The 24534-nt window shown below is 56.2% G+C and overlaps 1 protein-coding gene across 4 annotated transcripts; it reads left to right on the top strand.

Annotated features, from left to right (window-relative positions):
• Window positions 1–100: 100 nt before the first annotated feature.
• On the top strand, window positions 101–24380 carry MLLT6 (MLLT6, PHD finger containing). Of its 4 annotated transcripts, XR_004027077.1 has the most exons (21): window positions 101–289; window positions 1498–1577; window positions 2038–2092; window positions 2315–2424; window positions 3719–3822; window positions 4031–4124; window positions 6397–6564; window positions 7243–7341; window positions 10156–10372; window positions 10914–11528; window positions 11979–12160; window positions 12392–12500; window positions 14063–14129; window positions 14298–14443; window positions 14921–15118; window positions 15208–15296; window positions 16426–16775; window positions 17221–17311; window positions 19142–19498; window positions 20082–23061; window positions 23113–24380. XR_004027077.1 is itself a non-coding variant. In XM_030800513.1 (20 exons), the coding sequence occupies exons 1-20, from the start codon at window positions 181–183 to the stop codon at window positions 20121–20123; spliced, it is 3279 nt and encodes a 1092-aa protein (XP_030656373.1). In that variant the 5' UTR covers window positions 101–180; the 3' UTR covers window positions 20124–24380. The 4 variants fall into 4 exon arrangements, 3 of the variants coding, with proteins under 3 accessions (XP_030656373.1, XP_030656371.1, XP_030656374.1); XM_030800513.1 differs by having other exon boundaries at window positions 6400–6564; window positions 20082–24380; XM_030800511.1 differs by having other exon boundaries at window positions 20082–24380.
• The last annotated feature ends 154 nt before the right edge of the window (window positions 24381–24534 follow it).

Genomic DNA, 24534 nt, shown 5'->3' with positions numbered 1-24534 from the left:
GGAGGAGGAGGAGGACGCGGAGGAGGAGGAAGGAGGAGGCAAAGAAAAGAAGCGGCGGCGGCGGAGGAAGAGGAGGAGGGGGCGAGGAGGCGCGCGGCCCCCCGCTCCCTCCCTCCCCCCTGACCCCCGACCCCCGCCGGCCGGCCCCCCGCCCCAGCCCCGGAGGGAGCTCATGGGAGTATGAAGGAGATGGTAGGAGGCTGCTGCGTATGTTCGGACGAGAGGGGCTGGGCCGAGAACCCGCTGGTCTACTGCGATGGGCACGCGTGCAGCGTGGCCGTCCACCAAGGTACGGGGGTGGCCCGCGGGGGGCGGCGGGACCCCGGGGGCGGCGTGCGCGGGGCGCCCCCGGCCGCGCCCTCCGGAGACCTCCTGGGGCTCGCGCGCCCCTCCCCCACCCCACCTGAAGGGAAGGGAGGCGTAGGGGGAGCTCCCCCCGCCCGGTCCTGGAAGACCGGGTCAGGCATTGTTTTCTTGCCTATTGTTCCAGTTCCGCGCCCCCCACCCTAAGTTGAGGGAGTTTGGGGAGAGTCTAGGGAGCAATGAGTGAACTCCCCGCGCCCCACACCGCGGGTGTCGGGGCTGCCCGGGGAATGTTTACCTGCGAGGTGTCCCCTCCCGCCCGGTTATTTTGGTCCCGGCTCCGGGAGGAAGAGGTCAAGGGGGGGGCGTCATCCCCCCTCGCTTCCGGATAATGGGAGGAGCGGACTTGGAAAGGGAAGAGAAGGGTCCCAGGGGAGAAGGGACTCTTAAAATCCGCCAGGGAAGAGCTAAGGATAGGAGAGAGGTTGTGCAGGGGGCCGGAATCGAGAAGAGGGAGGCTTGGAGTTTCCCCCAGCAGCACATGGTTCGGGAGTTAACTCCTTGAGGAATCTTGCCGAGGGCGCAGGCTGGCATCTCCCGCCTGCCTGGCACAAGCAGCCGGGCCCCCCCTTCCTGGGACATCCCTGAATGCTGTGGCCCGGGGCTCTTCCCGCCACGCTCCTCTCGGTTCCCAGCACCGCACCTGCCCTCAGCCTTGACTTTTAACCTGACTCTGTGATACTTAGAGGTAGAAGATGAGGTCCCTAGACCCCCTACTTCTCCGCCTCGTCCCTCACTGGCCCTTTAAGAAATCCCCCCGCCCACAGCAACAAAACGTGTTTGACGGTCGTGACTGTTGTCCCCTCTGGTTTTCTCCATTCCTGATGCTGATGGCTGGTTCGGGGAAGCAGCTGGGAAACAAGTCCAGAAAGGGCGTGGGGGGAGGATCTTCTAGAAGTTTAAGGTCAAAGACTCAGACTTCCCGCCCTGTTTGAAGTGCTTAATTGTGTGGTTGAAGGCTGGGGTTGTGCGGTTGGGCAGTCCTGTTGTTGAGTGACCCACCCCTAGACTGGGGAGCAGTCCCCACTGCTGGAACTGGCTCTAGTTCTTTGGAGTCACCGCCTTCCCCCAGTTACCCTGGGAAAAAGCCACTGGCTGACAGCTTTGCTCAGCGACTGTCCTCCCCACCCTCAGCTTGCTATGGCATCGTTCAGGTGCCAACGGGACCCTGGTTCTGCCGGAAATGTGAATCTCAGGAGCGAGCAGCCAGGGTGGTGAGTTCCAGACTGCCCCTCTCCACTCCCCGGCCCCTCCCACACACCTGAGCGTCTCTGGTTGAGCTAGGGTACTCTGAGGCCGAGGCCGAGGCTGGGGTGAGATTTAGCTCTGTCACACAGACTTCCTGTTTCCTGCACACCTACCTCCAACCCCATCTCTGCCTCACACTCATCCCTCCCTCTGCCCCATCTCAGGCATGGGGCTTTGGTTTTTGTCTGTTTGAACTTTTGTATTATGGGAAGTTTCCTACTCATATGAAAGTAGAGGGAAAACTATAATGAATCTCATGTCCTCTTCCTCATTTTCAAGTTACCAACTCACGGCCAATCCTGTTTCCACTGTAGCCCCATCCATCCACCCTAGAGCTTAGCATTTCAGCCTGGGACCCCTTGAATATGTTCAGGGAGGGCCCAGCTCAGCAGATCCCCCAACCCCTGTGCACTCTTGCATTGGCAGAGGTGTGAGCTGTGCCCACACAAAGACGGGGCATTGAAGAGGACTGATAATGGAGGTGAGGCGGGCTCATCTGCTGAGGTCAGCAAGGCCCTCTGAGCATGGTCTGGGAAGGCAGGAATGGACTGGGTTGGGGTGGAGGCCGGGTTTCCTTTCCCTGGCTGGCACTGGAATCTGATGGGAAGGCTGTGGAGGAGGGAACAGTCTGCAGCGTGGGGTCATGAGGGGTGGAGTCTCCGGCTTGCCATCTGCAGCTGAGGCCACCCCCACACTGCCCCAGGCTGGGCACACGTGGTGTGTGCCCTCTACATCCCCGAGGTGCAATTTGCCAACGTGCTCACCATGGAGCCCATCGTGCTGCAGTACGTGCCTCATGATCGCTTCAACAAGGTCAGCGGCCCCCCACCGTGTCCCCTACCAGTTCCCTCCCATCCATGGGTTCCTCCAACGCTCTCTTCATCCAGTGTAATTTTATTCTGTCCAACCAGCACTGAAAGGGAACTTGGGAGGTGGGTAGGTAGCTACCAGTGAACCACCCTTCTGTTGACAGACACACTCATGCTCTGGCACTCAGGTGAAGTAGTAGGCTCCCCTGCAGTAGTTCTGCCAGAGGGTAGACCTTCACAGGTATTTCATTCATTCATTCGCTGGACACATTTTATTAAGTGCCTACTATGTGCCAGACCTGGTGCAAGGTAGCTGGCACACGCTGTTCTGTGCTGATCAAGACAGGTGTGCTGCCCGCTCAATGGAACGCAAGTTCTTGCATGCGAAGACTATAAATATCAGTAAAAAGGCAAAGTAAATGCAATTTGTGATAAATGCTGTGAAGAAAATAAGACACTAAAATAAAGACCTGGTGGGGGCTTACTTTAGACAAGATGGTAAAGGAAGGAGACGTTTAGGCTGAGACTTGGGGCATGAGAAGGAGCCAGCTTCCAGGAGGGTGAGGGCCCCCAGGTTCCAGGCAGAAGAAAGCCTGGGCAGAGGTGCAGAGGTGGGCACAAGCTCCCTAGTGAGCAAGACAGACAAAGGCCTTGGCCTTTCAGAGCTCACCATCCAAGGACTGTGCTACCCAGCATGGTAGCCGTCGGCCACACGTGGCTACATAAATTAATCAAAATTAAAAGCAGGCCAGGTGTGGTGGCTCACACCTGTAATCCCAGCACTTTGGGAGGCTGAGGGGGGTGGATCACCTGAGGTCAGGAGTTTGAGACCAGCCTGGCCAACATGATGAGACCCCATCTCTAGAAAAATACAAAAATTAGCTGGGCGTGGTGGTGGGCACCTACAGTCCCAGCTACTCCGGAGGTTGAGGCAGGAGAATCCCTTGAACCCAGGAGGCGGAGGAGGTTGCAGTGAGCCAAGATCGTGCCACTGCACTCCAGCCTAGGCGACAGAGGGAGACTCTGTCTCAAATAATAAATAAACAAAAATTAAATACAATTTAGAATCTAGTTCCTCAGTCACACTAGCCGTAGTTCAAATGCTTATAGCCCATGTGACTGGTGGCATTTATCTTGGACAGCACAGACCATAGAGCGTTTTCATCACTGCAGACAGTTGTGTGGGATAGCACTGATCTAAGACTGTAGAGAGCAAATGGAATGGAGGGGATGGCTTAAGGACCATCAGTAGGACAGGGGCTCCCTGGAGGAGGGGACGATTGCGCTGTGTCCTGCAGACCTGTTACATCTGCGAGGAGCAGGGCCGGGAGAGCAAGGCGGCCTCGGGAGCCTGCATGACCTGTAACCGCCATGGATGTCGACAAGCTTTCCATGTCACCTGGTGAGACCCCTGTCCCACCCCCCACCCCCCAGGTTTGTCCTGGATGGCCACTGATCAGGCTCATCCTAGCTGCTGTCCCTTTGATGGTGGTGGCAATGCTTTCTTTGGATGGTCTTGGCTTTGCCTCAGCAGCGGGCCAGGAGGGTGGGAGGAAGGTGGCTCATCTGATCTGTGGCCTCAGCCGTCTCAGGCTGCCCTCTCTGGTTAGTGCCCAAATGGCAGGCTTGCTGTGTGAGGAAGAAGTGCTGGAGGTGGACAATGTCAAGTACTGCGGCTACTGCAAATACCACTTCAGCAAGATGGTGAGTCCCGGCGGCCAGCACATGAGTGGGTCAGTCAGCTGTGGTGAGATGGTTAGAGGGCATGGGCTCTGGGCCAGGCCAGTGCCTGGTGCTAGGAGGACAGAGAGGGAAAGAACCCAGTCCCTGCCCAAGAGGAGCTCTTCATTTGATGAGGAATAAAGTACAGCTTCAGGTGTGTGGATCAGAGCTGGAGCAAGCAGTCTGTCCCAAAAGACAAAGCTCAGACCCTGCCTGTCAGAGTCTAGGAGGCTTCAAGGAAGAGGTAGCATTTAAGCTGAGTGGAGGTGGAAATCGAAATAAGAGCCAACATTTGTGTGGGAGGCAGCATTTACTATGCCTCTGCCTTAGGACAAAGTTCCTGCCATGTGTTATTTTGTGTGGTCCCCCCACCAACCCTAAGAACTAGGTGTGCTATATTTTCCCCATTTTACAGGTGAGTAAACCAAGGCTCACTGAGGTCATATAACTTACCTTGCAGCTGGTAGATGGGATTTAGAACGGGCAGCCTAATTTGAAAACTCCTCAGGAGCCTGCCAAACAGAGAAACGAGTCCCAGGCAGAGGGACTAGCGTGGACAAAGTCCTGAGAGGAGGAAGGGCATGGGTGAGCGGCGGGAGAATGGGGTGTTTGGTGGGGAAGAGACAGGAGATGAAGTGAGAAAGCAGGGCCCGAGCTGGGCTTGCTTCTGCGCCAGGCTTCAGGGGTCCAGGGGGAGGCTGGAAAGGGTGCTACTCTGTGTCTGTGTTTGTGGAGAGACTTGTGTGTCCCAGAAGCTGTGAGGTATTTTGGAGCAGTTGGCTGCAGCTTGGATCTACCCCCGAGCCACAGGCTTGTCAGGCCTGTAAGCGGGAGAGTAACATGATCAGATTTGTTTTTTAGGAAGATTACCCTGGCAGCCGCTGTGAGGCTAGATCAGAAGGGCTGAGGCTGGTGGCCGGGAGACAGCTGCAAGAAGGGGGATGGAGGGGTGAGGCTGGATGCTAAAACCATTTCTAGGGAGACTTGCCTAATCGTGGGAGTGGCTGAGAAGTAGGAGTTGGGGGTGACATTTAGGATCTAGGCTCTAGACACTGGGTAAATGGAGCTTGAATACCTGGGGGTGCCATGAACAAGGGGTACAGCTGGCTTCTGTAGGGGGAACACATGTCCTGATTTGCCCCAGACAGTCCCAGTTTATACCTGTTGCCCGGTGTAATTATTAATAGTTCCCCTGTTTCATTTTTGAAAGTGTCCAGGTTTGGATCACAAGTTACATGGTCACCTCGGTTTCAGGGTTTGATGATAACTTAGGACAAGGTAGCGAGCTTGGTTTGGTTTGCAGGAGGCGCCATGTGGAGACATTTAGATTTGGTGGATGTCAGACTCCTGGGCAGGGTGTAGTGGCAGCTCCAGGCTTATAAGGCTGGGGCTGTAATCCCAGGTTGTCCACAAGGATAGATCAGGTGGGCCACGAAAGAGGGGGCCTTGCAGGGTGTGGGGCTCTGCAGGTAGGAGCTGTGTCCAACACTGGGGAGCTGCCCACTGGTCAGATAAGGCCTGAAATTAGCCCTTCGGTTTGGCAGTTGGGAGGTAGCTGGTGACCTTAGAGGGAGCAGCTATAACCCCGGGGAGGGTGGAGCCATCAGGCTGGGTCTGTAGTGAAGGGGATGGGGGAGGCAGGCCCTGGCTGGGAGGAGACGCAGCATGTGGGTTGTTTGGGTTGTGTTGATGTTTAACTTCCCCCCCTTTCTTCAAGTTAAGGGCAGCATATCCTTTGGGACAGGAGCAACCACTGTGTTTGGTGGAGGGGAGGGGCCAGGAAAAAGGAGAAGGGGGTGATAGCTGAGCCAAGTGTCTGGAGGGAGGATTGGATATGGAGTGCAGGGGAGCACGCGCTCCCCATGAGGGTCCCCTGCATGCCCTCTGCTCCAGGGAAGGAGGTGGAAACGGGCCGTGGCTTAGTCAGCCAAGAGGGCACCATGGAGAGAATGAAAGACCCGGGCCCCAGTCTCACCTCCAGCTGGGCCTTGCTGGGGCCCAGTCGAATCCTTGCCTCTTCTGGGCCTCAGCGGTTGACTCTGCACATTGGGCGAGCCAGCCGGAACGCTCTAGGATTTTCAGGCTGGGGAACGCCCTTCTGCTGAGCAGAGCATCATAGAGGACATGAGGTCCTCTTAGTGACAGATGGGGCACATGGGGCTGACCCCCAGGATCAGGATCCTCTAACCTTCTGGAAGCGTTCCCTAAGCCCGTGAGAGGAGGGTTTGCGATTTCTCTCAAATCTCTCCCCCAGAAGACATCCCGGCACAGCAGCGGGGGAGGCGGAGGAGGCGCTGGAGGAGGAGGCGGCAGCATGGGGGGAGGTGGCAGTGGTTTCATCTCTGGGAGGAGAAGCCGGTCAGCGTCACCATCTACGCAGCAGGAGAAGCACCCCACCCACCACGAGAGGGGCCAGAAGAAGGTAGAAGCCCTCCCCCACCTGCCGTCACTCCCACACGGGGACTCAGAGATTCACAAACATGGCTCAAGAAGCCATCGTGAGGTGCCCTTAAGGTCTTGGCCCTGCCTTCTTCCTTCCTCTGAGGCCACTGAGGGCAGGAGGGGGCTGAAGTGAAACCGGGTGGGTGAGGTGGGAGCTTGGCTTCCCTGTGGCTGTGTTAGTGGTTCCTCTGGGTCCTCCCCATGACATCACAGTGTCCCCTAAGCCCTAGACACATGGCTCTGCACGTTGCACACGTCTCCGCAGTCCAGCCATGTGCCACCTAGTTTGTAAGTGCTCATGCCTGCGTTCCCTCGCGCCACATAGCACAGCGTGCCCTGCTCCTGTCCCCCTGTGCAGCTGTGTCCCAGGTGGACACCCTTGCAGGTGTGTGTGTTCACGCGCGTGGTGCTCTGTAGCACTGGTGTGATAATGGGACAGGCTATTTTTAGCAGGCGGGGCCGGGGGAAGGGCTGTTGGCTCTCAGGAACTTGCCTGAATCGCTCCTGCCCAGCCCATTATCCAGCCCTCCTCAGGGAGAGATGGTGCCCACAGAACCCCATCCCTGAGAGGGTGTCAGCTCCCCATACCCACATGTCATGTTTATCCTTGCCCAGACAGCCCCCCCAGCACAATATCTAGTCACCTCTCCCTCTCTAGAGTCGAAAGGACAAAGAACGCCTTAAGCAGAAGCACAAGAAGCGGCCTGAGTCGCCCCCCAGCATCCTCACCCCGCCCGTGGTCCCCACTGCTGACAAGGTACTGCTGCCCACCTTCAGGAGGGATGGTGCGTGGGTCTGGGGTGGCAGAGGGAGGTGGGGGCGAGAGGTTGGTGAGCCAGGGACCTGGGCACCCTCCCCACAGCTTCAAGTTAATGCCACTCCCCTCCCACCCCATACCCTCTATTCCCTCTTCCAGCCTAGAAGGGGCCACCAATCACTGACCAACCATGGGATTAGAGGTTTGGGGTGCTGACTGCCAGATACTCCCATCTGCCTCTGTCCAGAGGGCCTCAGCCCTGGGCTCTTGTCTGCAGAGAGTGGGGGATGGCACTCAGGCCTGCTCTCCAAGTTCTAGGGCCTGTGTCCCCAGAGATCAGTAGAGGACATCCCCTCCGCCCCATCAGGAGGACACCCAAAGCTTGTCACCCAACCCAAATCCCACTCCGTGCAGGTTGGAGGGGCTGAAAGTTCTGACCAAGGTGGCATGAGGGGCAGTCCCCTGGACAGTATCCCGAAACTCCCACTCATCCCACCGTTCCCATCAGGGCATGGTATGTCAGGCCTGTCTCCAGAAATGGGCAACATCTGGATGAGCCATAGGCAGGCCCTACCCTAGGCCAGGGAATTACTAATCCAAGCTGGAACAGCCCTCCCTGCTCCCTACAACCTGCCCTCCCCATGGAAGGAGAACCTGGGAGGGTGGGGGGAGATAGAGAAACTGCTCCCTCCTGTCACCATTATTGCCCATTCACCTCCACCCCACCTCAGACGGTTGGCAGAGCTCTGGGCACCTTAGCAGGAGGCTCAGGTATCGGGTTTCCAGGGTGATGTTGCTGTGGCAACTGCCCCAGTAAACCTCTCCCCTGCTTCCTAGGGCTCACCTGGAGAGCTTGTCATTCATGCCCTCTGACCTTTCCAGGGGCCTGCGGGCAGGTGGCAAGAAATGGCCAGGGATCTGGGAGTTTTTCCAGTAACTGGATGCCCCTTGGACATGCCAGAGAACTCTGCCCATCCCCCTCCACTTGCCCCAGCACTTTGGCTACCCTTCCCCCCAGCCTGTCTCTTCCCTTACTCTCAGAACCACATCTGGCTCCCTTCAGAACTCCAGCTGTTGAAAAGAACAAAGAGGAAGACAGAGACCAGGACTCCGCCCGGGAGGGGCAGTGCAGGGTGGCTCTCGTTTCCGGTCCAGCCTCCATTCAGCATTTATCTGTTCAGCACGATTAACTGCATACCTGGTCGCTACTAGGAGGAAAAGGGCCTTCCCTGGCAGCAGCCTGAAGCACGAACGAACTCACGGCATGCCAGGCTGTGTTCTAGAACCAGGAGATGGAAGGCATATGGAGATTAGTTCATTTAATACTCAAAATAATCCAATTAGGTTGGAAATTTACGAACCCCATTTAATATATGAAGATGATGGGGCACAGGGAGGTTAAGTAATTTGCCTAAAAGCACACAGCTAGTAAAGTGGTAGAGCTGAGATTCCAATGCAGTCTGGCTTGAAGGCTTGTGCTCTTCACCTGCCCACAGCACTGTCTCTGCAGCTGCTGCCATGGGACGTCTCATCATTTATTGACCCTATACCATGTATCTGGCATCATGCTGCATCCAACTCACCACATATGCATAGTGCTCCCCGTAAAGACACTGACAGTCATCGAGGTTGAGACTTTGCACAGTATAACATGGCGGTGAGGCCAGGCGTGGTGGCTCATGCCTGTAGTCCCAGCACTTTGGGAGTCCAAGGCAGGTGGATCACCTGAGGTCAGGAGTTCGAGATCAGCCTGGCCAACATGGTGAAACCCTGCCTCTACTGAAAATACACAAAATTAGCCAGGTGTGGTGGCTGGTGCCTGTAATCCCAGCTACTTGGGAGGCTGAGGCAGGAGAATCACTTTAACCCAGGAGGTGATTGAAGGTTGAAGGTTGCAGCAAGCCAAGATTGCACCATTGCACTCCAGCCTGTGCAACAAGAGTGAAACTCTGTCTCAAAAATAAATTAAGAAAAAAACATGGTGGTGAAGGGTAGAGCCCACCAGGCTCATACCTTGCTCTGCCGGACTTAGAGCCCACACTCCTTCAACCACCACCCTGCCGCTCTCTGGTTTCTGGTGCCTCAGACAGGACAGAACATTTCAGTGCAGAGTGGCAGCTGTTGACATGTGGTCATGTGTGCACAGTTCTCTGGAAATAAGGGGACAGAATGTCTTGTTCCACCTGAGGTATTTAGGGAGGCTTCAGGGAAGAGGGACTTCTAAGCTGGATTTTAAAGGATGAGAAATTTCCCAGGAAGAGTAAGGATAGGCTCTCCTGGCAAACGCTTAGTGTGTGCAATCTCAGGTTGTCTAGGAAGAGCATGCGGTGGTCAGAGAATGGGTGGAAAGCCAGGGGGCTGAAGTTTGGAGTAGTAGCTGGAGGGCTCCAGGATGGCACCAGAGAAGCCCATTCTCCTGTGGGTCCTCTTCTCTGCCTCGCCACTTCCAGCATAGGTCCAGCCTTCTTAGGCACCTTAAGTATTCAGTGAATGAATGGACCAATGAGTAAATCTCTTCAGACTCGGACTGTTTTCATCTCCCTCTCGGCTTCCATCTTCCCTGTCTAAGGTGAAAGACAGACACCTTGTGTTCAGTGAATTCCCCTCTGCCTTACACCCAGGAGTGCCACAGCTGCCTCCCCATATCCCTGGTCTAGGAGCTCCCGGCCACTTGCTGCCTGGAAGTCCTTCATGAAACTAGCTGTGGGCGCTCCCAGTTGAGCGAGGTCCTGTGCCCTCTTGCTTCACTCCCACATCAGGATCAGCACAGGCCCAGGCAGCTGGTGTTGAACCTTCCTCTCTCCTCTCCTTCAGGTCTCCTCCTCGGCTTCCTCTTCCTCCCACCACGAGGCCAGCATGCAGGAGACCTCTGAGAGCAGCAGGGACTCAAAGGGGAAAAAGTCTTCCAGCCATAGCCTGAGTCATAAAGGGAAGAAACTGAGCAGTGGGAAAGGTGTGAGCAGTTTTACCTCCGCTTCCTCCTCTTCCTCCTCCTCTTCCTCCTCCTCTGGGGGGCCCTTCCAGCCTGCAGGTGAGTATGGGCATCCGGGAGGAAGCTGGGAGCAGGGACGGCCTTTTGTCCTGAGCTTTTCTGGCAAGGGACTTTGCATATTGGTTTTGCATCTCATTTACTTCTACATTGGTTCAGGATAAAGATGGGGAATCCCCTCCTCTCCAAACCTGCCCCTAAACCTTTCCTTCTTGAACCAGAACTCTCCTCCTCTCCCCTTCAGGGGCCACCCCACCAACCTCATAACAGTATTCCTTATCCCCTACATTTGTGCTGCAAGGTACAATTTTTCAAGCACCGCTGTTAACATTATCTCCTATAATCGCTACAGTCATCTGGTGAGGCCAGTAGGGTGCAAGTTACTCTCCCCCATTTTATTACAAGTGGGAAAGCTGGAGGGGTCGGGGGTACTCATCCCAGGACACAGACTGTGGCAGAGCTGAGACAGGAAATCAGGCATCCCCATTCGTGGACGAGAGCTCTCTCCCGCCAGTACACGCGGGAGTGGGAGGGAGTGCGGGGATCTGGGGTCCAGCTGTAACTGTTTTCCCTCTGTGCACAGTCTCGTCCCTGCAGAGCTCCCCTGACTTCTCTGCATTCCCCAAGCTGGAGCAGCCAGAGGAGGACAAGTACTCCAAGCCCACAGCCCCTGCCCCTTCAGCCCCTCCTTCTCCCTCAGCCCCCGAGCCCCCCAAAGCTGACCTTTTTGAGCAGAAGGTGGTCTTCTCTGGCTTTGGGCCCATCATGCGCTTCTCTACCACCACCTCCAGTTCAGGCCGGGCCCGGGCGCCCTCCCCTGGGGACTATAAGTCTCCCCACGTCACGGGGTCTGGGGCCTCGGCAGGCACCCACAAACGGATGCCCGCACTGAGTGCCACCCCTGTGCCTGCTGATGAGACCCCTGAGACAGGCCTGAAGGAGAAGAAGCACAAAGCCAGCAAGAGGAGCCGCCACGGGCCAGGCCGTCCCAAGGGCAGCCGGAACAAGGAGGGCACTGGGGGCCCAGCTGCCCCATCTTTGCCCAGTGCCCAGCTGGCTGGCTTTACCGCCACTGCTGCCTCACCCTTCTCTGGAGGTTCCCTGGTCAGCTCCGGCCTGGGAGGTCTGGCCTCCCGAAACTTTGGGCCTTCTGGGAGCTTGCCCAGCCTGAGCCTGGAGTCCCCCTTACTAGGGGCAGGTTAGTGACCCCTGGGGACAGAGGGCATTTCAGGGCTCAGACAGTCTAGTGAGGAACAGAGCTTACACACGCACTTAGAAGGAAATGGGATGGATACCGCTCCAAAAGATAGAGCACAGAGGAGACAGTCACCTGCAGGACATCCCCCTCTGCATGCCTGGAGTGGAAAGGATTGGGGGCAGATTGTCAGAAGGTTTTACCAAGTTCTGGGAGGGAGATTAGAAAAGCTAGGAATTCCCTAGCCCTCGGCAGGGCAGTTTAACAAGCAGGCGCAGCAAGCATATGTCACCCAGGCAGGAAGTGACATCTTTGCAAAAAGAGGGTTAGACTGGGGCATGTAGCCAGATCCCGGGGAGCACTCGAGCTGGGGAGGGACTGTCACGGCCACCTGGCTGAGCAGGAGTCGGATGGAGGGTAACTGCGTGCTTCCCTCTGTCCTTGTGCCTGCAGGCATCTACACCAGTAATAAGGACCCCATCTCCCACAGTGGCGGGATGCTGCGGGCTGTCTGCAGCACCCCTCTCTCCTCCAGCCTCCTGGGGCCCCCAGGGACCTCGGCCCTGCCCCGCCTCAGCCGCTCCCCATTCACCAGCACCCTCCCCTCCTCCTCTGCTTCTATCTCCACCACTCAGGTGAGACCTGACTCCTGGGCTCCTCCTTCCCTGGGCAGGTTGGGGACAGACTGACAGAGGACCCCAGCCTTCCATGGGAATTGGAGCAACTGGGCTGAGTTGCCATCAGACCTCCCTCCGGGCTCTGGTCCCCTCTGCTCCCCAGCACACCCAGCCCCCTGCACCCCGGTACACACAGTTGTGCCCTAGATCCAGGAATAACCGCCAGGGGATTCTACCTCCCTCCCTTAGGTGTTTTCTCTGGCTGGCTCTACCTTTAGCCTCCCTTCTACCCACATCTTTGGAACCCCCATGGGTGCCGTTAACCCCCTCCTCGCCCAAGCTGAGAGCAGCCACACAGGTATGTGAATATCTGACCCCCTCTCCCCTTTCTTCCCAAAGGTCTGACACCCATCACCTGCATGTGACCCCAGAAAGAATGGGAGAGCTTTCTGGCTGCCCCCTCCCTCTGGCCATTGCCCTCCCTGCAAAAACAAACAGGCCGGGTGTGGTGGCTCACGCCTGTAATCCCAGCACTTTGGGAGGCCGAGGCGGATGGATCACCTGAGATCAGGAGTTCGAGACCAGCCTGGCCAACATGGTGAAACACCGTCTCTACTAAAAATACAAAAATTAGCTGGACGTGGTGGTGGGCGCCTGTAATCCCAGCTACTCCTGCCGAGGCAGGAGAATTGCTTGAACCTGGGAGGCGGAGGATGCAGCGAGCCGAGATCGCTCCATTGCACTCCAGCCTGGGCGATAAGAGCAAAACTCCGTCTCAAAACAAACAAAATCCCAGCGCGGTGGCTCCCGCCTGTAATCCCAGCTACTCAGGAGACTAGCCTGGGCAACGTAGGGAGAACCTGTCTCTTAAAAAAAAAAAAAATCCACACACAGCAAACCAGGGTACACTTTCACGTTAGAACCCAGCGGGAAGGCAGGGCAGGGCAGTTACTGCTCCGTCTCACAGAAGAAAAAGGCAGAGATGGAAGACTTGCTCAAGGCAGGAAATGGCAGACCCAAAGCTCAGATTCTGTTCTCCTGACTCCAAGCCCAGTGTTTTCACCGGTGTAGCGTGCTCCCCCTTGGCTTCGTAGTGTGTCCTTGGGATCTGCGCTTACGGAGATCTCAACCTCTCCGGGTATTTATGAGTTAAGGGGGCGGGTCACAAGCTCCCCGCCCTCTCCCTGGAGAGTCAGCCCAGCCCCAGAAAGCTGATTGGTGCGGGGAGACCACCTGTCAGGCTGGGAGGCGGGGCCTACAGCCAGGCTGCCGACTCAGGTAAGCCTTAAAGGGGACAAATATGATTCCACGTTTAAGAACGACAGAGTAGGGTGATATATTTGTTAAAACTCAGATCAGGATTCTGTGGCCCAAGGAAGAGTTTTAGTTTTGCCTCCTGATTAGGGATCTGATGAATGTAAAAAGTCATACAGAGCTAATTATGATAATAGCTGCAGTCATTAAGGGCTTGCTACATGCCAGCTAAACCCTTCAGGTAAACACTTCACATTTATTACCTTCTTTTAATCTTAATAACAGTCACTTCAGAGAGGCTGGTTAGGAGCCCAAGGTCACAAAAGTTGATGTCAGGTTTAAGTTCAATCCAGGTCTGTCTTGACCTCAAATTTCTATAACTCTGAAGATCCCAGGAAAGGAACTGGGTGGTGGATCTGAAAGAAGCCAGACAGTGGAGCCTTCAGCCCAGAGGAGGAAGAGAGCAGATGCCCGGGGTTTGCCTCCCACGGGCAGGGTTTCCGAGCCAGGGCCCTCAGCGCTGGCCTTGAACTGCCAATCTGGGGTTGGGGATTCCTGGGGAAAGGGGTCTGCAGTGAGGTCCCAATCCCATATCCACCTCGGGGGCGGGGACCCTGAGGCAGCGACCAGTCCTCCACGCTGATCCCAGCCTTTCCTTCTTCCAAGAGCCAGACCTGGAGGACTGCAGCTTCCGGTGTCGGGGGACCTCCCCTCAGGAGAGTCTGTCTTCCATGTGAGGGAAGGGGCAGCTTGGAGGGAGGAGCTGGGGGTAGGAGGGACACCTGAGGGAGGAGGGACGGAGAGACCGGCGCCGGGCTGAAACCCCTGGGGGATACGGGGGAAGGGCCAGAGGAGCCTGGAGTGGTCGGGTCGACTGAACCCAGGTTCCCTCTGGCCGCAGGTCCCCTATCAGCAGCCTCCCCGCACTCTTCGACCAGACAGCCTCTGCGCCCTGTGGGGGCGGCCAGTTAGACCCGGCGGCCCCAGGGACGACTAACATGGAGCAGCTTCTGGAGAAGCAGGGCGACGGGGAGGCCGGCGTCAACAGTGAGGAGGGGTGGCGCCGGTCGGGACGCCTGCCCTAGGGCCCCAACAATCACCTTTCTCCCCGAGGTCCCCAAGCTTCTTTAAGGTTCCGCCCCTAGGCCCCGCCCCAGCCTTGACTCTCGGCCACCCCGGGCCTCACCTCCCATCCCTGCCGGGCCACGCTACCGGCCCTAGTCCCTCTGCGCCCCACCTTTGGCCCTCGTGGCCTCCGGGCCCCGACCTTACCAAACCGCAACTTCCACCCTTCTCTCCTGACCCCAGTGGCCTCGACCCCAGCCTCAGGCTCCGCCCCAGGGCTTTACACCTGTGGCTCCCCAAGTCCCGCCTCTCTTCTCAGAGCTCACCTGTGTCCCTCCTTAGGATGGCGCCTCCTTTTTAAGGGCTGAGCCCTGGCTCCCCTCCAGGCCCCGCCCCCCAGGCCCCTGGCCCCGCCTCCGCCCCCTCGCCCCGCCCTCAGGTTCCTCGCTCTCTCCGCAGTCGTGGAGATGCTGAAGGCGCTGCACGCGCTGCAGAAGGAGAACCAGCGGCTGCAAGAGCAGATCCTGAGCCTGACGGCCAAAAAGGAGCGGCTGCAGATTCTCAACGTGCAGCTCTCTGTGCCCTTCCCTGCCCTGCCTGCTGCCCTGCCTGCCGCCAACGGCCCTGTCCCTGGGCCCTATGGCCTGCCTCCCCAAGGTGAGGGGATCCCGCCCAGCCCGAGAGAGAGGCCCCTGCCCTGAAGTCCGGACTGGCCCTGACTGCAGCCTGTGACATCCCTCCCACAGCCGGCAGCAGCGACTCCTTGAGCACCAGCAAGAGCCCTCCGGGAAAGAGCAGCCTCGGCCTGGACAACTCGCTGTCCACTTCTTCTGAGGTGGGCGCTGCAAGGAGCGGGGCAGGAAGGAGGGGGAGACTCAAGGCTCTCCTGGTCCCATCTCTTCCCTGCAGCTATTGGAGGCTGGGCAGTGAAGTGACTGACTGAGCAATTGATTGATCCATTCAGTCCTCCCTTAATCAAGTAATATTTATGAGGTGCTCACTTAGTACCAGGCATTGCCTAAGCAATCAGTGAGCAAACCCGGCACAGCGCTGCTTCTGAAGATAGGCTACCCCAAGCAAAGAAGGAGTCATTACAAACTGGGAGACACGTTAGGGTGGAGAGAAATTGAGGGCTGTGAGAGAGAACGGGGGAGGGCTGCTTCTGTGGATAGAAAGTGGTTAGGGTAAGGCCTCTTTGAGAAGTATTTGTGAAGGGTTTATTATAGCGCCTCACACAAAATAATTCCTGTGTAATTGGTGGCGGTTGGAATAGCAGTTGCTATTGTGTTGTGGTTATTACTGGAATCCAACAAACTGGGTTCTTGTTCTCTCTCTGCCATTTATTAACTGTGTGACTTGGGCAGTAATAATCATAATAATAACCAGCATTAATTGCACACTTGCCCTTTGTTATGCCCTATGCTAAGATTTTTTAAAGCATTCATTTAGTCTTCAAAGTAAGCCTATGGAATAGGTACTACTATTACCCCCCAGCTTATGAGTGAGTAAACTAAGACAGGTTGAACCCAAGGTCACCCAAGCCATTGGATTGTGGACCTAGGATTTGAACCTGAGCCTTTCACTTCAGCTGTAGTGCTTTTGCCTGCAGAGTTACTTAACCTATGCAAAAATCAATGGCTTCACCCATAAAATGAGAATAGCAAGATAGCACAGGTCAAGCCCTCAGCCCAGGATCTGGTTCACCAGATGGTCACCACCATCATCATTGTCCATTATTAAATGAGGATGACGAGGAGCGCTGGGCTCCCAGGAAGGGGTCAGGAAACATGATTCGTGAAGATAATTTGGATTCTTAGCCCTCATCCCTGGACCTTGCTTCTTCCAGGGTGCCTGGGGGTGAAGTGGGGGTTGCTGTGCTCTGTGAGAATGCTGGTGGGTGCTGGGCCAGGGGCCAGAAAAGTCATGCTGGCCCTCTGACCCCTCCCTTCCCCCTCCCTCCCCAGGACCCACACTCAGGCTGCCCGAGCCGCAGCAGCTCGTCGCTGTCCTTCCACAGCACGCCCCCACCGCTGCCCCTGCTCCAGCAGAGCCCTGCCACTCTGCCTCTGGCCCTGCCTGGGGCCCCTGCCCCACTCCCGCCCCAGCCGCAGAACGGGTTGGGCCGGGCACCCGGGGCAGCGGGGCTGGGGGCCATGCCCATGGCTGAGGGGCTGTTGGGGGGGCTGGCAGGCAGTGGGGGCCTGCCCCTCAATGGGCTCCTTGGGGGGTTGAATGGGGCCGCTGCCCCCAACCCCGCAAGCTTGAGCCAGGCTGGCGGGGCCCCCACGCTGCAGCTGCCAGGCTGTCTCAACAGGTGAGGGAGAGCTCAGCCCTGGGAAGGGGAACAGGGTGGGGGGGCTGGCTCTGGGAAGGGAGGGATTTTCCCCAAAACACCCACAATCCCTAAAAGGAAAAATGGCCTCTGATCTCACAGGGTATATAATCCTAGTCACCTCTTGGTCTCTAGGGACTCCACAGACTGTTAGACATGTGTGTCCTCTGGATGGTAGCTCCCCAGGGACAAAAGAATTGTTGATTTCCTGTCCTACACTCTAGGATTTCCTTCTGGGACAGTTCTTCTAAATCAGACCTGTATCACTCCTGCTGCACCCTATGAGCACAGTGCTCTAAGATCGCACATCCCTGCCTTGCTTCCCCTGGGTCTGAAGGAGTCTGGGATTGGGAGCAGGAGTGTTTCCCTGGCCCTCCCCCATGGTCTGTGTGTTGTCACCCCCCCCCCCACCCTACCCCCACCTCAGCCTTACGGAGCAGCAGAGACATCTCCTTCAGCAGCAAGAGCAGCAGCTCCAGCAACTCCAGCAGCTCCTGGCCTCCCCGCAGCTGACCCCGGTAATGCCCCTCCCTTCCCTGCCTCAGGGGCCCCTTGGTCTGCCTGGAAGGGCTCATCTCAGAGGATCAGGGCCAGCCAGAAGAGGGCAGGAGCAGACAGAGGGAGGGGAAGCTCCAGACTGGGCCTGTGGGACTGGGGCTGGGCCCTGTGGAGCATCCATGGGAGGTAAGGGGGATAAGATCATGCCCAGGGTCCCCTGGGCATTGAGAAAGGGCTGTTGTAATAGCCCCAGGTCGCATCCTGGTGAGAGACTCTGGAGGGCAGCAAGTCCTCAGTTATTGAGCATTTCAGTCCCAGCCCCAGAGGCATTCAGGGGAAACTCCAGGGTCTAAGCGGCTGAGCAGGTGACACCACCCTCAACCACAGCAGCTTCTTTGGGTCTGTCTCCTGTCGGGTCAGCTGAAACTACCTTTGGAGAAAAGGAGTTTTACTTTTTAAAAATAGGGAAGCAGCCGGGCGTGGTGGCTCATGTCTGTAATCCAGGCACGGGAGACTGAGGCAGGCAGATCGCTTGAGCTCAGGAGTTCGAGATCAGCCTGGGCAACTTGGCGAAACCGAGTCTCTACAAAAAATTAGCTGGGCGTGGTGGTGCACGCCTGTAGTCTCAGCTACTCGGGAGGCTGAGGAGGAGAATCTCTTGAACCCAGGAGGTGGAGGCTGCAGTGAGCTGAGATGGCGCCAATACACTCCAGCCTGGGTGACAGAATGAGACCCTGTCTCAAAAACAAAACAGGGAGTTGAAAAAATAAGAAAAATAAACATTTTCATATAAAGAAATATTAGACAGGAAACCAATTCAGCTGGCTGCCTGTAGGGACCAGATGGAGCAGGAGGAGTAAGTTCTTAAGGTAAACTTTGATATATTATTTTGGTTTCTGGGACATTAAGAATGCTTTGCCTATTCAAAGCAAAATAAATGACTCTTAAATGATAGAAGCAAACAAAAAAGAGAAAGGGAATTGAAAACTTTTTTTTTCTTTTTTGAGACAGAGTTTCATTCTTGTTGCCCAGGCTGGAGTGCAATGGCATGATCTTAGCTCACTGCAACCTCCGCCTCCCGGGTTCAAGGGATTCTCTTGCCTCAGCCTCCCAAGTAGCTGGGATTACAGGCACATGCCACCATGCCCAGCTAATTTTTGTATCTTTAGTAGAGATGGGGTTTCACCATGTTGGCCAGGCTGGTCTCGAACTCCTGACCTCAAGTGATCCACCGGCCTCAGCCTCCCAAAGTGCTGGGATTACAGGCGTGAGCCACCACGTCTGGCGAATTGAAAACTAACTACATCTCTACTAAAAATACAAAAATTAGCCCGATGTTGTGGCAGGCCCCTGTAATCCAGCTACCTGGGAGGCTGAGGCAGGAGAATCACTTGAACCCAGGAGGTGGAGGTTGCAGTGAGCCAATATCGCACCACTGTACTCCAGCCTAGGTGACAGAGCAAGACTCCGTCTCACACAAAAAAAAAAAAAAAAAAAAAAAAAGAAAAGAAAACTATTGACCTAGTTTAGTGTTTTTCAACTTGGGGGCGTCTGTGGTTGTCTTAGGAGCTGAGGGGTGATTCTGTGGGCAGGGCCAGAGATAGTAAATACCCTGCTTTTGGCCGGCAGTGCTGCAGCTGGCAAATACCAATGGCATGCAACCATTTTCTTGTGTAGATGGGGAGACCGAGGCTAAGTGGGAAATTCGAGACAGTACCTTGACTGTCTCACAGGCCTCTTGCCTCCTGGTTCCAGTGTGATGGGGTGGGGCCTGGCCAGGCAGGGCAGGCAGGCAGCAGGGAAGAGACCCCCGGGACTGTTGGCCAACAAGCAGTCTGCCCCCCTTGCAGGAACACCAGACTGTTGTCTACCAGATGATCCAGCAGATCCAGCAGAAACGGGAGCTGCAGCGCCTGCAGATGGCTGGGGGCTCCCAGCTGCCCATGGCCAGCCTGCTGGCAGGAAGCTCCACCCCGCTGCTGTCTGCGGGCACCCCTGGCCTGCTGCCCACAGCGTCTGCTCCACCCCTGCTGCCCGCCGGAGCCCTAGTGGCTCCCTCGCTTGGCAACAACACAAGTCTCATGGCCGCAGCAGCTGCAGCTGCAGCAGTGGCAGCAGCAGGCGGACCTCCAGTCCTCACTGCCCAGACCAACCCCTTCCTCAGCCTGTCGGGAGCAGACGGCAGTGGCGGTGGCCCCAAAGGAGGGGTGAGTAAGGGGCCCGGGGCCTTCCTGCCTCCCCTCTGAGGGATAGGTAGAGATGGATTGTCAGAAGCCTTTATCATCAGGTACCTCAGCAGGGGGAAGGAAGCAACCCCTAGGTCAGTAAAGTGCCCTGCCTCAGACCCCAGGGCCTCTGCTTGCACATGGGTGCCCTCCTGCAGGGCCAAGAAAGATCCGATCTGAGCATGGGCTCAGAGGAAAAGGACCAATTAGAAAACAGCCTTCCTCCGGGAGGACCAATTAGAAAAAGCCATTTTGTTTCTGAGCCGACCAATTAGAAAAAGATGACCCTCTGGGTAGGCCAGTGTCAGAAAGGCCCTCTCTCCCCCTCCTGAGGGCACACGGCCTTAGCTCCCACATGCCCACGCAACCCGGTGCTCTTCTGCAGGGTGGTTTCACACCCCTGCGCATCGGCCCTGGTGCGCACCCCTCAGAGCCCAGGCCAGGGGCTTCCATTGGCCCCGTTTCAGCACCCCACAGCAGCTTTCTTGGTCCAGGAAGCTGTTCTTATCTGGGGGTTAGGACCTGACACTTCCCACATCCCCGGCCTCCCTCCCTGTCTTTCCAGACCGTTGACAAAGGAGCCTCAGCCAACCAGGAAAAAGGCTAAATCCACCCTCACCCCTCCTGACCCCCCAAGTGGAGGGAACAGATCCTGGCCTGAGGGGTCCTAGCCTGGAGCAGGCACCTGCGCCCAGACCCTGGAGAGCCTTGACCCAGAGCCTGTGCTGAGGTCCAGGAGGTGTGGGGAGCTCCTGGTGTTGAGGACTGAGACTGAGAGGGGAGCCCTCTCCATCTGGCCCCCTTCCCTTTACGCACTGTCCGCTTTGTGAGGCTCAGAGGAAGGACAGTCTGCAAGCCAGCCTAGGAGGTCCACCTCCAGCAAATGTTTTGGAGGTCCCCCCCCCGAGAGCAGAGTGGGCCATGGCAGAAGTAGGGGGTTGGTTGGACCTGTCACATGAAATGGATCAGCACTTGAATGGGGAGAAGTGGAGGGAGAGGCCCTGGGCCTGTCCCTGCGGGGAAATCTTTTATGGAAGAAGGGCTGGACCCACTTTACCTGCAGTTTCTTCCCAGCTCGGGCAGATGGCAGAAGGGACCCCCTTGGACTTCTTCTCGCCATCCCTCCCTCCAGCGCAGGGGCACAAGCTGAGCTTGTAAAAGCCCACAGATGTCGGGGGCTGGAGAAGGGGCAGGAGAGCATCACACTCAGCCCCAGCCTCCTCAACCTCTTGGGGCCCCGTGATGGGGAGGAGAGGGCAGGTGCAGGGAGGCTCCGGCTTTCCTTGGTGCCCCGCCCTTTGTTTGCACTATTGGACTTAGGAGTGCCGAGGGTGGGGAGATGGAGCTGCCCGACTCAGTGTGTGAGTGTATGTGTGCGTGCATGTGTGTGTGGTGTGTGTGTATGTGTCTGTCTTCCTGTCTCTCTCCCCCTGGACCCAGGGCAGCCAAGGGCAAGGATAGGCGCAGTGGTCAGATGAAGCAGCACCAGAGAGGGGACCTCCCAGCTCTTATTTGTACCCTCCTCACCTCACCAACATTGGTCCCTCTCTGGGGGCATGAATGGTTAACAAACACCAGAGCAGTACTCCAATATTGGAGAGTCACTGGGGGCACAGGGCTTTGAATCAGGGTAATATCCTGCCTTCCCTACGCTGACTCCACATGGTCTCAGGGCCCCCTTAGGGCCCCCTACCCCACTGATAGCTTCCTCCTCCTTCTCTGGCACAAGGGGAGCCCCAGGGCTTGGGGGAGGGGGTAAGGTGGGGGGAAATGCCACTGCTTTTAGCAAAAGCCTCCCTCCCAGAATTAGCCAGCTTGCCTCCTGCACCCCACCCCCACCAACCAGGGGAGCCACTAAGCTAACAACTGTCCCCTCACCCACCAGCTATTTCCCCAGGGTAGAGTGGGCAATTCTCACCTTCAAAGAGTCCCCGCCTGCCCAGGCCTTTGGCACAGAGGCTGAGTGGACAGTCAGGAGAGAGGCAAGAGGCAAGGCGAAGCCTGTGTCCCTGTTTCAGTTGCACTGGGGTTGGAGCCCAGGGTAGGGGTTTCCAGCTTCCCCAGGTTCTGGCCTTGTCAGTCTCTTTGCATGTGTGGATTTTTCTGTGTGTGTTTCTGTTTGGGTTTTTGTTGTTGGGTTTTTTTTTTTTTTAATAAAGAAAAAAAGATGTGTATATTTTTGGCAACGACAGAAACGTAGTGCAGATATATTTTTGCCTGTGCTGCTCAACTGTTTTTTTTTTTCTGATACTGAAAATAATATTAATATTCCTGTTGATAAGACTTTGTAAGATGTTAGGGAGCTGATAATGGAGGGGGGTGGGAATCCTTCAAAGGCAATTTCTTAGGCACTTGCAAGGGCTTGGGGGAGGGGGAGGCAGTTGTGATGACCTCAGAAATACTTTTTATTAATGCTAAATATGTTAGAAAGAAATAATAGAATTCAGCATTTTATTCATCTTAATCTATTAAGCTGTATAACTCCCTGCCCCAAACCACTGAAAAGAAAAGTAACCTTCAGGCCAGCGCTGTGGCTCACGCCTGTAATCACAACACTTTGGGAGGCTGAGGCGGGCGGGTCACCTAAGGTCAGGAGTTCAAGACCAGCCTGGCCAACATGGTGAAACCCCGTCTCTATCAAAAATACAAAAATTAGCCAGCCGTGATGGCACGTGCCTGTAATCCCAGCTACTTGGGAGGCTGAGGCACGAGAATTACTTGAACCCGGGAGGCTGAGGCTGCAGTGAGCCGAGATTGTGCCACTGCACTCCAGCCTGGGTGACAGAGTGAGACTCTGTCTCAAAAAAGAAAAAAAAAGTAAACTTCAGAGATTCTTAGAGGAGTTGCTCATTCACACCCACGCCCTTGCCCAAGGCTGGCCCACTTAGAGCGAAACTTAACTTTTGTCTGGATGGGAAGGGAAGTAAGTCTACCCCGAGGTTGCCATGTTGAAGAGTGAGAGGTCCAAGTGATTCTGTGCATTGAAACCAAGACACCCCACCCCCCACCCCCGCCCAGAACACTTCTTCCCTCCCTCAACCCAACCGAAAGCCTGGGATTCTCATCTCCAAGTGTCTGTTCTCCAACTTTCCCTAGCTGCTTGCATTCCCCAGACTGGGCTACTGTGGCGGTTAGGTTCGATTTGAAGACAGGGCCCAGGCTGGGTATGAATGGGTGCAGCCCTCTTCTCCTCTTCCCCCGTCTCTCATGAGAGAGGTAGTGGCGTTTCCTTCTCAGGGAGCTTCAACGGGAAAGGTCTCGAAAGCTTCAGGAGGAGCAGAATACCAACGCAGGGGGATGGCTGTAATGATCTCACCCTCTCCTAACCTCAGTCCCTTTTTTGAGAGTGAATTTGGATGGTGGAGGGTGGGAAGGGACCCAGATTTGTAGATCTCTTTGTCTGGGGGAGGGGAAGGATGTGGTTTGCAGAGCGGAAGCAGAGTTTGGAAACGCATGAGAGCAGAGCTTCGTGTGTTCCCACCCTCAGTGAGGAGGTGTGAGTGGGTGAGTATGTGGAGTCGGGTGTTCCCACCCTCAGTGAGGAGGTGTGAGTGGGTGAGTTTGTGGAGTCGGGTGTTCCCACCCTCAGTGAGGAGGTGTGAGTGGGGTTGCATATAGAGAGGCAGTGCCTGCTGTGGGGTCACCACTGGTGCATGCCAGCGCTGAAGGGACCTGTCTTCAGGGGTCATTTCAGCTAGCTCCTCCCATCACAGATGACAGCTCCAAGCCTAGAAGGGGCTCAGTGACAGGGCCAGGACCAGCCCTCAGGACTGTGGCTCCTGGCCCTTGGTTCCCCTGCCCCACAGCATGGTCTCCACATGGCTGGCTGGCTGTCCCTGTGTGTGTGACACACGGTGTGAGTGCAGGGCTATGCCCGGGGTGGGAGGGTATCTGTGGCACTGACTGTCTTAGCTCAGAGCTGGTGGATCCTCTCCATGGACAATGACACTTTAAGGATTGTCTTGGTTTGTTTTTCCTATTTGTGGGGTTTTTTCCCCCTCAGGCTCCTGGGTCTGCTGCTGCCTGAAGGTGTCCTGACCTTGAGGCTGATGAGGGGTCCCCTGCCCGTTCCCCCCATACTGAATTCTAGGGAGGTGCTCACCCCAGACTCTTAGGAAGGGTCTAGAGAAATGAGAGGAGCCCAAGCCAGGGGCCAGCTCCAAGAAAGGGTAACCTCCACGCTTCTCTTTCCCAAATTGGAAATGAAGACAGGTTTTCAAAGGCACAGGCTCCCCCTGCCAGCTTCTAGGATCTTCCTTGGTGTGCAATGGGCCAGTTAGGGGTAGGCAGCTTGCACCCAGTTCTCCTTTATCTCAACTTATTTTCCTGGGGAGAGGTGCCTAGAGGGATTGAGGTAACTTCAACTGGGAATTCCAAGGAAGGTGGACAAGTAGCCTTGGCTCTCTCCCGCCATGTCGATCAGGATTGAGAGTGTGTCTAGCTCCCGACCACTTTGTCTTGACCTACTGAAAAGTTGGGAACTGAGGGGTGCCTTCATTCCCCTTTGTTCACTTTCTCCAGCTCAACTTGGGACTTGGGTGGTGGGACTGGAGACCCCACCCCGCTCCCGTCCCGCCCCCTTTCTATCCCAGCCTGTTTCCATGTAGCAGACCCTTCCTAGGGAGCAGGGAGGGGAAGCCACAGACTGCAAACCCAGGGGCTCCTTTTTCATTCTTTCTAAAACCTTGATATCCTCAGCCCAAAGGCGATGCCCCCCTGCCACCTCCAAGCCTGGAATTGTGCATAACCCGGATCTTGTATCTTTGTATAACGGATGTTATTTGTACGAAGGGCAGTTCGTAAACAGCACTTGTTCTTTTAATAAAAGAATGTTTTGCAAAAAAAAAAAAAAAAAATCCGAAAAGCCCCTGCGTAGTCTCGCTTTATGGAAGGGGACAGGAGGGGGGTGCCAACTGCGGGAGGGTAGGCGGGAGTGGGCTGCGGCCCTTCTGTCGGCATTCAGCGGCAGAGCGCGCACAGACGCTCAGCACACCTGGGCCCACCCCGCAGGGTGCATC

This window comes from Nomascus leucogenys, chromosome 19 (assembly GCF_006542625.1).
Source record: "Nomascus leucogenys isolate Asia chromosome 19, Asia_NLE_v1, whole genome shotgun sequence".
Classification (NCBI taxonomy): domain Eukaryota; kingdom Metazoa; phylum Chordata; class Mammalia; order Primates; family Hylobatidae; genus Nomascus; species Nomascus leucogenys.
This window is presented reverse-complemented; position numbering and strand designations above follow the sequence as displayed.

Excerpts from the sequence above, each read along its gene's own strand:
- MLLT6 (XM_030800511.1), top strand. The coding sequence starts at position 181 with ATGAAGGAGATGGTAGGAGGCTGCTGCGTATGTTCGGACGAGAGGGGC. Across the intron at positions 11,529-11,978 it reads GTCCCCCTTACTAGGGGCAG|GCATCTACACCAGTAATAAG; the intron begins GTTAGTGACCCC and ends TTGTGCCTGCAG. Across the intron at positions 19,499-20,081 it reads GCGGTGGCCCCAAAGGAGGG|ACCGTTGACAAAGGAGCCTC; the intron begins GTGAGTAAGGGG and ends CTGTCTTTCCAG.